We start from the raw sequence: 15,328 nt of genomic DNA, 5'->3' as shown, positions 1-15,328 counted from the left end.
TCTGCACGTCAGTCGTGAGACCAAAGCACCAAAATAAATAAATTCTAGCAGATAACAGTCGGTTGTCATTGACTGCAATATACTACGTTTCCCCTTAAAATAGGGTGTTTTTTATAAGGGTTTGGTTTTTAAACTGCCAACATTGTTTCTATAGACTCAATTTGACAGTTGACAATTGATTTGTAGTATTTTGCCATTTCACCATTTTGAAACCGCGTGACCATTATGCGCGTCGTAAGTTCGGTAAATGGGCCGAAAACAATATTCAGCTTGATCCTCTTTTTCAACGCAAATATTTTTCACCGATGAGGTACATTTTTAGTTAAATGGTTATATCAATAAGCAGAAGTGGAGGAAACCCAGAACCCTTTGTCAAGACGCTCTCCACGTCCACTTAAAGTCACTGTTTGGTGTGCTTTATGAGCAGGTGGAATCATTGGCCCATATTTTTCAAAAGACGATGCCGGCCAGAATGTTACGGACAATGGAGAGCGTCAAAGAACCATGATTACTATTTTTTTTGTATCTAGTTGAATGGCATTGATGTGACAGAGCTGTGGTTTCAACAAGATGGCGCAACATGCCACACGGTGGTACCACCCTCAATTTATTGCGGGAAATTTGCCTCTAAAAAAACAATCTATATTATATTGAATCAGCTCCTTGGGCTTACAGTTCTTGCATAGCGTTAACACATGTTTTTAGTTGTTTTTGTTTTAAACTATATGCTTGAAAATACTATATCTATGTTTTCGTTTTTAAAACGTCACGTCTTGTCCACTCGGTGATTTTTATTTATTTATTATGCACTTTTCTATAACTACTATTATTTACGAGTATTACGCACATGTTACCACATATCGGGATAAGTGGCATTAAATAAAACAAATGTTTATAATTTTATTTATCTAGCGTTTATTTGTTTTTTCGTTAATGTTACCGTTATTTTTTTAGGGCCCTGTGGTTTTCCTGTTTCGGATTGGTGTTGATTTACACTGCCAACTTCTACACTGGAATGATTTTAGTAGAACATTACAAGGACTGCGATCCGGTTAAGGTATTATTATTTTTTTCATTTATTGCAAATATTCCAACACAAACAACATGTTATTTGAACTATTGATTAATTTACATTTGTTTTTTAGTATATTATTTTTAATGCAGTCGTCGAAAAACAATGCCAACCTTTTTATTACAATCATTTTAAATGTTGGCATTATTTTTCGATGAACCTGTATAAAACATAAACTGTATAGTCCAGAGACTGACTTGTGCTGAGGATATATCCAACAAATTACAACATCATGAGACCTACACAATTAGACGCTAAAACAATGCTTACACACGCATTTACAAATTACTCACTAACCACCAATAACACACTCCATGAAATTACAACATCATGAGACCTACACAATTAGACGCTAAAACAATGCTTACACACGCATTTACAAATTACTCACTAACCACCAATAACACACTCCATGAAATTACAACATCATGAGACCTACACAATTAGACGCTAAAACAATGCTTACACACGCATTTACAAATTACTCACTAACCACCAATAACACACTCCATGAAATTACAACATCATGAGACCTACACAATTAGACGCTAAAACAATCCTTACACACGCATTTACAAATTACTCACTAACCACCAATAACACACTCCATGAAATTACAACATCATGAGACCTACACAATTAGACGCTAAAACAATGCTTACACACGCATTTACAAATTACTCACTAACCACCAATAACACACTCCATGAAATTACAACATCATGAGACCTACACAATTAGACGCTAAAACAATCCTTACACACGCATTTACAAATTACTCACTAACCACCAATAACACACTCCATGAAATTACAACATCATGAGACCTACACAATTAGACGCTAAAACAATCCTTACACACGCATTTACAAATTACTCACTAACCACCAATAACACACTCCATGAAATTACAACATCATGAGACCTACACAATTAGACGCTAAAACAATCCTTACACACGCATTTACAAATTACTCACTAACCACCAATAACACACTCCATGAAAACATTCATGGAGTGTGTTATTGGTGAATCTGTATAAAACATAAACTGTATAGTCCAGAGACTGACTTGTGCTGAGGATATATCCAACAAATTACAACATCATGAGACCTACACAATTAGACGCTAAAACAATCCTTACACACGCATTTACAAATTACTCACTAACCACCAATAACACACTCCATGAAATTACAACATCATGAGACCTACACAATTAGACGCTAAAACAATCCTTGCACACGCATTTACAAATTACTCACTAACCACCAATAACACACTCCATGAAATTACAACATCATGAGACCTACACAATTAGACGCTAAAACAATCCTTACACACGCATTTACAAATTACTCACTAACCACCAATAACACACTCCATGAAATTACAACATCATGAGACCTACACAATTAGACGCTAAAACAATCCTTACACACGCATTTACAAATTACTCACTAACCACCAATAACACACTCCATGAAATTACAACATCATGAGACCTACACAATTAGACGCTAAAACAATCCTTGCACACGCATTTACAAATTACTCACTAACCACCAATAACACACTCCATGAAATTACAACATCATGAGACCTACACAATTAGACGCTAAAACAATCCTTACACACGCATTTACAAATTACTCACTAACCACCAATAACACACTCCATGAAAACATTCATGGAGTGTGTTATTGGTGAATCTGTATAAAACATAAACTGTATAGTCCAGAGACTGACTTGTGCTGAGGATATATCCAACAAATTACAACATCATGAGACCTACACAATTAGACGCTAAAACAATCCTTACACACGCATTTACAAATTACTCACTAACCACCAATAACACACTCCATGAAATTACAACATCATGAGACCTACACAATTAGACGCTAAAACAATCCTTGCACACGCATTTACAAATTACTCACTAACCACCAATAACACACTCCATGAAATTACAACATCATGAGACCTACACAATTAGACGCTAAAACAATCCTTACACACGCATTTACAAATTACTCACTAACCACCAATAACACACTCCATGAAAACATTCATGGAGTGTGTTATTGGTGAATCTGTATAAAACATAAACTGTATAGTCCAGAGACTGACTTGTGCTGAGGATATATCCAACAAATTACAACATCATGAGACCTACACAATTAGACGCTAAAACAATCCTTACACACGCATTTACAAATTATTCACTAACCACCAATAACACACTCCATGAAAACATTCATGGAGTGTGTTATTGGTGAATCGCAATGGTGAAAAATAAATGAAAGATAAATCAAAAAACTTGATTTTTCAGTAGAACGTTTTTAAAGTTTTGATATATAATACAAAGTAATAAAAATAAATATCAAGCCACTTACTGAATTTTTTACTGTGTAACAGATCTTTTTAGGTAAAACCTGAAGGTTTTTTCTCCATTTGAAAAATATTTAGTGTATTTAAAAAAATTATTAAAAAACACCTTTTCTTCAAAATGCAAAAACAACACTTTCTGCCCTGTAGCGGGTAAATATTATGTTAAAAATATGCCGCTTTTGCTGGGATATAGTACATTTTCTGGGCAGTCCGAAAACACGCAACACGCACACAACTGAAAATTGACGATTTTTGATTTATGACGTTCTTGAAAGGAGTGAGCGATATTATGAAACAAATTACATATACCGTATTTCGTTAAAATTCTATAACCTGCTCTTACTATCCATTTAATATAAAATAATGTATTTTTTATGAAATAGGTTCTTATAATTGAATAATGGAGTTGGGAGATAGATACCAAAGAGATCATTTCATTTGATCTATTAGTGCATGACTCATAACAAACTAATAACATTAAACAATAATGGTAAAATATGCCCACGATACGACAAAACCCAATGACGTCACAGTAATGTACACTCAAAATTATAATTTTTATATGATTAATTATTTAAAAAAATCAATCAAAACACGATTCATTATTCTACTAAATTGATTAATTTTTATGGCAGCTATTTCACCTCGAGTGGGTGTAGAGTTTTCTAATTGTCGCAAGGTGAAATAACTGTTGCAACATTTTATAATTTCACTGAAATAATAAATCATGTTTTAATTTTTTTTAATAATAATAATACTATTTGAAGATGTCATTTTTTTTATTATTAGACAAATTTTTCCTGTATTTTTCTGTACTGTTAGATTATTTTTACCCTTCTATGTACACAAAATTTTGTTAAATTTATACTTTTATTAAATATCAAATACATATGTGTATTACACATTGACACTACTTTCTGAAATGAATCTCCGACAATACCAAAAATTATGTGTGTATTTTATAAATGTATTTTTTTCCACATAATTGTAAAAGAATGCTTTTGTCAAAATATAAGTAAACTCATTTAAATAATATTAATTCATGTATACATTCACTGTAAATTTTATTTTTAACGCTATCATTTGATGGATTTTCACAAAGCGATTAAAGGTTGGTAAGTATATTTAAACATAAGAAAGTTTAGTAGCAACTACATAAATATTCTCTCCTTAGTCGTGGATTTTATACTATCCTGTTGAGACCTCTTCAGGATATTTTTCAAAGGTTTTCAGAGTCCAAAAATATTTATCAGGGGGGTGAAGACTTTTTTGCAAATTACTTTCTTGAAAATTAAATTCATTGTATGAAGTTTTATTTTTTTTTAATTGAAACATTTATTTGTATATCATGGGTGTATAAAGTTTTCAACTGTCAAAATACACTAAAAAAATTGTTGACATGTTTTTATTTTACAGAGCGCATTTATAACTGCATCGGACCAGCTTTTACCTCTGTATGTTATCAACGTTTTGGGCCAGTATAAAGGAGTTGCCGGATTCTTCGTATCTGGAATATTTGCTGCTAGTTTGGGGTAAATTATTTTTACAATTTTTTTATGTAAATAGTGATGAGACATATATGGACCTTTGATTATTTTAGTCACAATGAGTATTTTTTTAATCGTGCTTGGTATTTTTTCAAATTGTTCTACATCATTTGCAAAAAAAAATATATTCCTTTTAAAAGTAGAAATTATTGTGGGTGATGATTTGTAGTGAATATGGATTTCTACCCACAAAGAGACATCAGTTTATATGTAGATCATATCGCTCACTCCTTTCAAGAACGTCATAAATCAAAAATCGCCAATTTTTAGTTGTGCATGTTTTCAGAATGCCCAGAAAATGTTCTATATCCCAGCAAAAGTGGCATATTTTTAACTTAATATTTACCCGCTACAGGGCAGAATGTGTTGTTTTTGCATTTTGAAGAAAAGGTATTGTTTAATCATTTTTTTAAAATATACTCAATATTTTTCAAATGGAAAAAAAAACCTTCAGGTTTTACTGAAAAATATCTGTTGCACAGTTAAAAGTTCAATAAGTGGCTTGATATTTATGTTTAATACATTGTATTATATTTTTTAACTTTAAAAATGTTATCCTGAAAAATCAAGTTTTTTTTAATTATGTCGTTATTGAAAGGAGTGAGCGATATGATACTTCACTACTCTTTCTGAAACAGGTTTTTGATATAAAGCTTACGATCTATTTAGTTTTTTTTAACTTTAAAAAACAAAAAAAATAGTTATATTTCTTATATAAATTTTCTTAAAATGATCTTTTTTTACTGTTATTGGATGTTCTTCAATGTTAACAATGTTGCTTGGAAACAGCGAAAGGGGAAACCTGGGTATAAAGTAACACTGGTTTAAAGTAGTGAAGTATTTTTGTATTATAATACTTTGTCAACTATATTTTCTTCGACTGATATATTAAGATTTATGATTTATTTTACTAATACATTTTTATAATTTTAGCTTCTTCTTCTTCTTATTCCTCATGAGTGCTTTAATATAAAAAAACGCTTTTTTTTCTTCTTTCCTTTTTAGAACCGTGGCGTCAGCTTTAACTTCTATGGCTGCTGTGACTTGTCAAGATTTTATAGTCGGTGCCTTTGACTTCAAATTACCCGAATCAAAGGGTGCCGTGGTAAGCATATTATAATCAATTTACCCTCGTAATAAACAGTCTATAATTCAGCCCTTAATTTCGACCAATTACAATTGTACCTATTTAATATACTGAATTTAAATAATAATTATTTTAATAATAATAATAATTTAATAATACTTTATGACTTTTAAACTGAAAAAATATTTTCAATAAAATCGTGTAAATACCATTTGGCTCTATTATGACGGCTAGGACGTGTCACTAGTAAGTCTGTAATTGTGTAATACTTTTTTTTGTCTTCTAGAGCGCCAAAATCCGTTTAATTATCCAGGTAATACTCGTGATGTTAGGTTTTGTATGTGTACGAAAATGATTATTCTTTTGACGAATGTAATAATAAATATAAATAATGCAGTAATCCATCAGTAATGTATTTAAACGTAGCACTGTGAGAACATATCATATACTCTTTACAGAGATTCATGATCTGAATGCTTCTAAAGTCAGATAATACATGGTGAAGGAGAATATGGAAGTCTGGGCATTTACGACCGTCACCTATGATTGACACCATATTTCATATTCTTCTTCATCTATGTAGAAATGTCAAAAAATACTATAAAATAACACCTAATCAGAGAATGCCAGATTTGTTAACAAGTATTTGGACACACTCAAAATGTTGTAGATAATAACTGTCCTTATTTTCCTGTGTCAATAAAACAAGTATATTTATTTATTTAATTTATGTTTCAGGTGGCCAAATGGATTTCTCTGTTATTCGGAGTGATTTCCTTTGCTTTGGTGTTCATTGTGGAACAACTCGGATCAGTGTTGCAAGTGGCGTTGAGCTTTAATGGAATGGTTGGTGGCGTGACTCTGGGCCTGTTTACTTTGGGGATGTTCTTCCCTTGGGCCAATGCCAAGGTATGCATTGTGGCCTTAATTAACTTCAAAAAGTAAATGCGTCGAATATGCACTCTTTTCTCTGACATTTAAAAAATTAACAAGGGCTCTGTATAGCGCAACCACTAACGGTAAACTGAATAAAATGTTAGAAAAAACCCTCCTTTATATGATAGAAAAACAACATTAAGAACAACTGTTAACACAGTTGGTAAAGAAATATGCCACAGCTACATCAAAATACGACATTATATATTTATATATGTATATATGTATATATATATATAATATATATATATATATATATATATATATATATATATATATATATATATATATATATATATATATATATATATACATACACGCACATACATAAATGTGAATGAAATATAATAGATATGTAAAATTCTATTGTGTAAGAAACAACATATACCAATATAATTTAACATATAATTTGTCAATAACATATTACGACCATAAATATTGAACATTGACAAGCTTGAAATGAATGCCTGTTATATTTTGACGAGTATATTATTCTTTTGTGAAAAATTGTCTTGCCAAACAAAGACATTGTTTAATGAAATGTGTATTGTTTTTTACTATTTGTCGTACTTCCAATGCGAATCAAATTTAATGTATTCTTTAAAAAACATAATGAATATTTTTTTTGTATGCGAAACGATTACTCATTGTAGATACAAATAATGTACTTTTTTTTTTAGTTTATTGATATCAGAAAAATTAACTATGGGTGTTTAATAAAAAATACAAGAAATATTCATAGTATTTGGTGTTGAATTGAAAATAGACGCGTTCATACCCAGTTTGTGAAATAATTATTTTAATGAAACTCACATGCATACGTAAAGGTTTCTGCTCACAGACTTGTCGTTATTTTTTTTATCTTGTCGTCTAAAATTAACGATTAATCTCTCGATAGTTTATTGTATTACTCTACGCAAGACGAAAATGAAAAAAAGCAGAAGTGGTTTAGATGATAAATGCTCTATCCACAAATTTATTTGACGCTTGGATAAGTCATGTACAAAATATTGCATGGAGTAAATACATAAATTACTTTTTTTTAAAAATCATTAAACAAAAAGTTTTGTCAGTATGGATTTCATTTTTTTTTTGTGTACAGAGGTACATTTGAAGTTTTATTTTATTGTGTTTTAAAAACGAAGGTTGTCACCGTCCTCGTCAATACATTGAGTTAGTCGAATTTCGACATTTTAGTCAAGTTTTCCAGCATATTTGTGCCTTTGTCGGCAACAGCATCACGAATATGTCTCAAGCTGTATTTGGACGATTCGTGTGAATCAATGTTTTAAGGTAGATCCACAGGAAATAGTAACAGGGAGCTTAATTTGGCGATTGCGCTGGCCAGTGAAGATCGCCCCAAAGAGAAATAAGCCGTTCGGAAAAGTGTTTCCTCAAAAAATTAATTGAAGTTCGCGCCTCTCCTTGTTTTTAATATTTTAATTTGATTGAAATTATTTCAATATTTTCGTGACTTCGTGTATCTCCATGTCTAGCCAATTTACAATACATGCATTTGACAAACAACGTTCTTCGTTTTAATGGGGTTTTGTCACTCGGGAGGAATATCTAATTTGACATACTTAACCTATAAAGGATTGTGTAAGACTCGTTTTGTGCTTATAACAGCCGATATAATCAATATTTTCATTCATCACTTTCTTTACGATGGACTTATTTTAATATTGATGACAATTCTAAATTATTGGCGGCTCTATTTGTTGATGTCTATGGTCCACCCTAACACCCCCCTTCCGTTCGTACCAGTAAAACACAAATGGTAGTGTAGTGGTAAACAAACAATCCACACTACTACTATTATAGCTATATAAAGCAGAGACATTTTGGGATACACCGCGTAACACAGCCGATGACGTAAAATTTGATGACGGATACGGATGTCCGTTTTTTGTTTTATTAAAATATCTAAAGTTTAAACCTTAATATCTCCCTTACTTCTCTACAGATTTTAATAAGTATGCTACCGATAGCCTTGTCATTCTTCTTATTAATCTATTAGCCAATAATGATAATAACACATCGTGAGAATGATCCATTCTGTAAAAAAGTATATTATTTTGTTTTATTTATTATTATATGGTTTTCTTCACAGGGAGCTCTCACGGGCGGACTAGTAGCCCTCAGTCTGGTAATGTGGATTGGGATTGGTGCTCAAGTTGCCATTGCCAATGGTCAAATTCACGAACCGACGAAAGCTCTATCCACCGAAGGGTGTCTTTGCTACAACCAATCGGACACAGCTTATTTGACACAGAAAATTCAGCAAACGTAAGTTTCAAATTATCATTGGCCTCCTAGGAATGTTTGACGGGTGTTTTTTACGCCTGCCGACCGCTTGCGACGGGGTTTGATAATTCGCTCACTCCTTTCAACAACGTCATTTATGAAAAAACATGATTTTTCAGGTGATCGTTTTTAAAGTCTAAAAATATAATTAAATGTATTAAAAATAAATATCAAGCCACTTATTGAACTTTTTACTGTGCAACAGATCTTTTTAGGTAAAACCTGAATGTTTTTTCTCCATTTGATAAATATTTAGTTTATTAAAAAAATAATCAAACAATACCTTTTCTTCAAAATGCAAAAACAACACTTTCTGCCCTGTAGCGGGTAAATATCAAGTTAAAAATATGCCGCTTTTGCTGGGATATAGTACATTTTCTGGGCATTCCGAAAACATGCACAACTGAAAATTGTAGATTTTTTATATATGACGTTGTTGAAAGGAGTGAGAGAATTGTGTTCCTACATAGAGTTTAGACTTTCTCAAAGAGATTGGTACATAATATTCATATAATTTTTTGACATCTCTACATAGATGAAGAAGAATATGGAGGTCTGGGTATTTACGGGGCTTACGACCAACATAGGCTGATTTAAGCGATCACTCAAACCAGCCTATGACGGTTGTAAGCGTCATAAATGTCCAGACCTCCATATTATTCTTCATCTATGTTCAGATGTAAAAATTTTTTTACGAAAAATAACTCCTATAATTGGAGATTATCCAGATTTGTGAACAAGTATTTGGACACACTCTAAATGTTGTTCATATAACATTAAAAAAATCCATCTTTTCTGACTTTGAAACTAAGCCGGCGCAGAAGGTGAAAAATACCCTTCCCGTCCTTAAGCATTAATCGATCGAACGGGTAGAAATACCTTTCTCGTCCTTAGGGCGCTTGTTCACTACACGGAATTTTACTCTCCGGCATGCCGGTTAGCATGATAAAACGGATGATTGGCTAAGATTGGCTTGTTCTTTTTGCTGTTTTTCTTCGGACCACTTTCTTTGCTAAACTGTCTTAGTCGCTTTTATTTATTTAAAGAAAAACCGGACTGCCGGACGGTAAAATTCCGTGTAGTGCACAACCGCACTAAGTGTGTTAAAATACTACATATATGCTCGTAGACTACATGCATACGTCCGTTAAATCTAATAATATTTACCGCATGGTCCCTTCGTGGGACCTGTGAAAGCTTTCAGACTTCCATTTTATTTATATTATTTTTTGACATCTCATGAAAGATGAAGAAGAATATGGAAGTCTGGGCATTAACTGGGCTGATGACCGTTGCAGGCTGGTTTAAGTGTTTACACACGTGTAACATGGACACACTCAAAATGTTGTAAATCCATTTTATTATTTTTATATATTTTGAGAAATCTAGAGTGTCTTAAAAAAAGCTCTATAAGGTTAAAAATAGTGTACGTGTAAAATTATTCAAAACATTTAGATTTTTTTACCTCAATTTTTTTATATCCTCAAGAAAGAATGATCGTTTTTAGGAAAATAATAAATAATAATGAAGGATTTTTTTTTCAGTGATGACGAAGTATGGCCTTTCTATAAAATATCATACATGTGGTATTCTGGGATCGGTTGCATGGTCACCATAATTCTCGGCATGGTTGTTTCATTGTTTACCACACCAACGGACCCTGCCACGATCCCCATAGATCTACTTTCACCTCCGATCCTCAAAATTTGTGACAAGCTACCTGACAGGATTAAGGTGAATTACCAACATGTATAATTACATTTATTTTTGTTTGTGTTTATTACTAACTAACTAACCATCACGCCGCTTCCCCGCAGGGGTAGGCAGAGAGAATCGAACGCCACACCACTCTGTCTTTGCAAACATTCTTCGCCTCTTCTACATTTGTGCATCTCCTCATACATACCCGACGATTATTACGACTTCTGACCCGGCCGCTTTCAAGTATTTGACATACCTGATTGTGCCAAGTTTTCCTCCGTCTTCTTCTGCTTCTTTTTCCAACTACATTCGCCTCATAAATTTGTTTAACCGTTCTTTCCTCACTCATTCGTTCTACATGTCCAAACCATCTCAACACACCTTTCTTAATTTTATCGATAATGCTCATCTTAGCCTTGCATTCTTTCCTTATTTCATCATTTGAACAACTATCAAACACCATTTGCCACCCATTCGTCTGAGGGGTCGCATTTCGACTGCATTCAGTCTGCTTTAAATGTTAAAATAACAAAAACCTACTTAAAACACGACAGATAATCAGTAGGGTATATCGTGGGTATACTTGCAAAAAACTTTAACTCTTAACTCCCTGTTATTTAAAACTTTTAGCCTGAACAAAATGTCGGCTATTAAATTTTAATTTTAATTTACTTTTAAAACCATTATGTATGAAAATTCAAAGTACTTGGTGTATTTTGCCAGTTTATGGAACGTTGAAAACTTTATATTACAGCATAATTTAATTTAGTCTAATTGCATTTTTGCGAGTTCAACGATATGCAGTATTATTTTATACAGTTTTATTAATTTAATTAATACAGTGTCTAATAAAGTTGTTTTGTAAGTTCTTAAATGAAAAATCACAATGTTTGTGTTTTAAATATCAATAATACTAAGCGTGTTTATTTGATTTTTTAGGGATGGCTGCACCTTCCTCGTAAGATTTATCTGATAAGTGATAGAAGGCGAAGCAGCATTCTGAGGTCCATTCGAAACACTCCTACCAAAGATATGGAGAGGAAACGAAGACTGTCTGAGAAGAATGGAGGAGTATTTTACGGAATCTGGGTAAAGGGCAAGTACACGGCTAACGAGGGCAACGTGAATCCGGGATTGAGCCTATCCGAAAAACCCGCCATAAAAGATGATGTTGTCTAAAAACTTCGACATTTCACTCCTTTCAAGAACATCATAAATCAAAAAACTTGATTTCTCAGGAGAACGTTTTTAAAGTTTAAAAATATAAAACAATGTATTAAAAATAAATATCAGCCACTTATTGAACTTTTACTATGCAACAGATCTTTTTAGGTAAAACCTGACGGTTTTTTCTCGATTTGAAAAATATTTAGGATATATATTATCCACTGACACTTCGTGATGGAATTGCATTTTTAATATATTATTAGATTAAAACCAATATTTTTAGCTTTTCCAATTTATATTTTATTTGACCAGCGACCGGGTTTCGTCGATACCGACATCATCAGACTGGATCTGGATAGACCAGTCTGATGATGTCGGTAACGACGAAATCCGGTCGCTGGTCAAATAAAAATAAAGTGGAAAAGCTAAAAAGATTGGTTTTAATCTAATAATATATTATTTAGGATATTTAAAAAAATAATAAAACAATACCTTTTGTTCAAAATGCAAAAACAACACTTTCTGCCCTGTAGCCGGTAAATATTAAGTTAAAAATATGCCTCTTTTGCTGGGATATAGTACATTATTTGGGCATTCCGAAAACACGCACAACTGAAAAATGACGATTTTTCATTTATGACGTTCTTGAAAGGAGTGAGAGATTTAACAGCAATTTCAATGGAAATAAAAACCTAAATAGGGTCTTTTCGCAATATGTACTTTTAAATAATTGAATTACATTTTTATGGTTCTAACTTTTGAATGGAGTGCAATACTTCGGCCATTTTTTTGACAAACTCTCTGGGAATGTTAACGATTGATAAGAATATCGTAGTCATACAGGAGAATGTGACCAAGTACATTTTTTTACAAAAACGTGATCGTTGACTATTTGATATCTTACTAGCTTAATATTGCCCTGAAAAAAATCCCAAAGGATTTTAAATTTGGAAGTATAATTTATTGACTTGTTAAAAATGACTAACTGCATTGATATTTATTTTCTTGCCAAGCAAAAGTGACTTAAATGGCCCTCCTGAACATTTTACATTTTGTTAATTAGTCACTTTCTCCTGTACGACTACGATATGTTTTATATATTGTATAATTTGTAATATATGTTGCCCTGATTTATCATATATCGTCAAATCCATAACTTTTAAATGATTATGTATTTTTTTAAATTCTGCATTTTAAAAGATCTGTATTTTATAATTTTTTCTTGTGAACGAAGAAACGAATATCTTTTTTTCTTCTTCAATTTTTCTTTGATGATGTGAAATGAAATACGTATACAGAAGCAATCTTTTAGAATTTCTTATTAAAAACTATTCATTATTAAATTGTATTCGACTAAGGCAGAGGTTCCCAAACTCTTTTATCTCGTAGACCCCTTGCCTTACCTGATATTGATTTTTATCAAATTCATTAACTTCAAATGTATTTTTGACAGCCGGTATATGTAGTGTTATTCACTTTGAACCACACATGTTAGGTTTTATACATTTATATTTTATATTCAAATTAAAACATAGACCCCTTGCAAGTTGTCATAGACCCCTGGGGGTCGATATAGACCACTTTGGGAATCACTGGACTAAGGTATACGATGATGACAGGTCATTGTGCGCCAAATATCTTCTATCCATTTAAAACTCGTAAACTTTTGTAAATTTTAAAAGTAATAAAAATAGCCTTGCCATTATAAGTTTATAATTGATTTTTTAAAAAATAGAAAAGGCTCTAAAACCTCAAATTAATTGCCAAAGTGAATTTTAGAATAGTAAGAACGTTTGAAAAAAGTGTACATGTAAGAATTTTTTTTAATGCCATGAAATGCGGAATTTCAAAGCCTGAAAACTTTTACTCTTTGTTTCTGATCTACAATCTGTAAAGTTAATTCAAAATTTTAAGGAAATGTTTAACATTTTCAATTCGATAATGTTTTCAACTTTGTAAATAACGTTTTATCTTTCTGTATCGTAAACTGAGATCGAGGGTAAATCCCATGTTATTTTTAGCAATCTAAAAACGAGAATTAAGATGGGAGTAAAGGCAAATTCTAACAATAAATGTGATAGCAATTAGGTAGCAATATAGCAAGGTAGTAGCAATTTATTCAGATTTTTATGCATATCTTATACAGAATACACGATTAAACTGTTACATTTGAAGCTCAAATATCGCAAAATTGTTTAATGTATAAGGGTTCGAAAATGTGTGATGAGATGCCTGAATGTATGAAGAATGAAAGGAGTCTGAAAGAATTTAAAAATAGATATATATATATATATATATATATATATATATATATATATATATATATATATATATATATATATATATATATATATATATATATATATATATATATAAATATGATGTAAATAATAGTTTGCATTAGTTGTAATATAAGCTTACTAAATACATTTAAAAAATACTAATAAGTATCAATATACACTAACTGAAAAATATCTGATTCTTTTTCATTTCAACATATCTACATATATTGTTTTGTCGATCACTAAATATTGCTGCATTCATTTCTAAACACTTTTTAGTTGTGTATTTGTTGAGAGTTTAGGAACCCAAAACTGTTTTTTTTTTTTTTAATATGTGTTTCCGAAATTTGTCGAAGGACGCTATAAGAATAAAACAATATTTGGTCCATGTTTTTGTTCGTACAATTCAATTTCAATTTATTCAATAATTAAAGTATACATTACAAACTAACATTTAAGGCGTATACATAAAAATATTAATTTTTTTTTTTTTTTAAAGTAAGCAAGAAGACTCTTGTTAAATGTGTAGAAGAATCCCGCTTCGGAAGACTCCTTCGGACACATGGAACAGATCAATATCCAATGTGATATAGTTTAACATAGCGGTAGCTCTTCCTACTGGCGTAACCATTGGCAGGTTGGTCCTGTGTATAGGAATTACAATGTACAACCGTGTCCTATATTCATTTTTGGCGAAATCTAGACTGAGAAAATAATTATTTATTGATTTGTACGTTTAATTTGTAGAACTCCATTTTAATTTATGTATTAATTTTAAATCAAACACAGATTTTTTGAGTCTACTAAGTTTAGAAGACTCAAAAACTAGTAGACT

General features: G+C 31.5%; 1 protein-coding gene across 1 annotated transcript in view; it reads left to right on the top strand.

The window, feature by feature from the left end:
* Positions 1-12,372, top strand: part of LOC148305818 (sodium-coupled monocarboxylate transporter 1) — a 50,730-nt gene extending 38,358 nt beyond the window's left edge. Inside the window, exons 8-14 of the mRNA XM_088266075.1 lie at positions 955-1,057; positions 4,883-4,998; positions 6,019-6,118; positions 6,839-7,009; positions 9,150-9,325; positions 10,888-11,077; positions 11,984-12,372. Coding sequence (XP_088122201.1) covers positions 955-1,057; positions 4,883-4,998; positions 6,019-6,118; positions 6,839-7,009; positions 9,150-9,325; positions 10,888-11,077; positions 11,984-12,223 — 1,096 coding nt within the window. The 3' untranslated portion in view covers positions 12,224-12,372. The remainder of the gene's footprint in view (positions 1-954; positions 1,058-4,882; positions 4,999-6,018; positions 6,119-6,838; positions 7,010-9,149; positions 9,326-10,887; positions 11,078-11,983) is intronic.
* The last annotated feature ends 2,956 nt before the right edge of the window (positions 12,373-15,328 follow it).

Source organism: Brachycentrus maculatus, unplaced genomic scaffold (assembly GCF_059751285.1).
Source record: "Brachycentrus maculatus isolate JH-2025_06_01 unplaced genomic scaffold, ASM5975128v1 h1tg000261l, whole genome shotgun sequence".
Lineage (NCBI taxonomy): Eukaryota > Metazoa > Arthropoda > Insecta > Trichoptera > Brachycentridae > Brachycentrus > Brachycentrus maculatus.
This window is presented reverse-complemented; position numbering and strand designations above follow the sequence as displayed.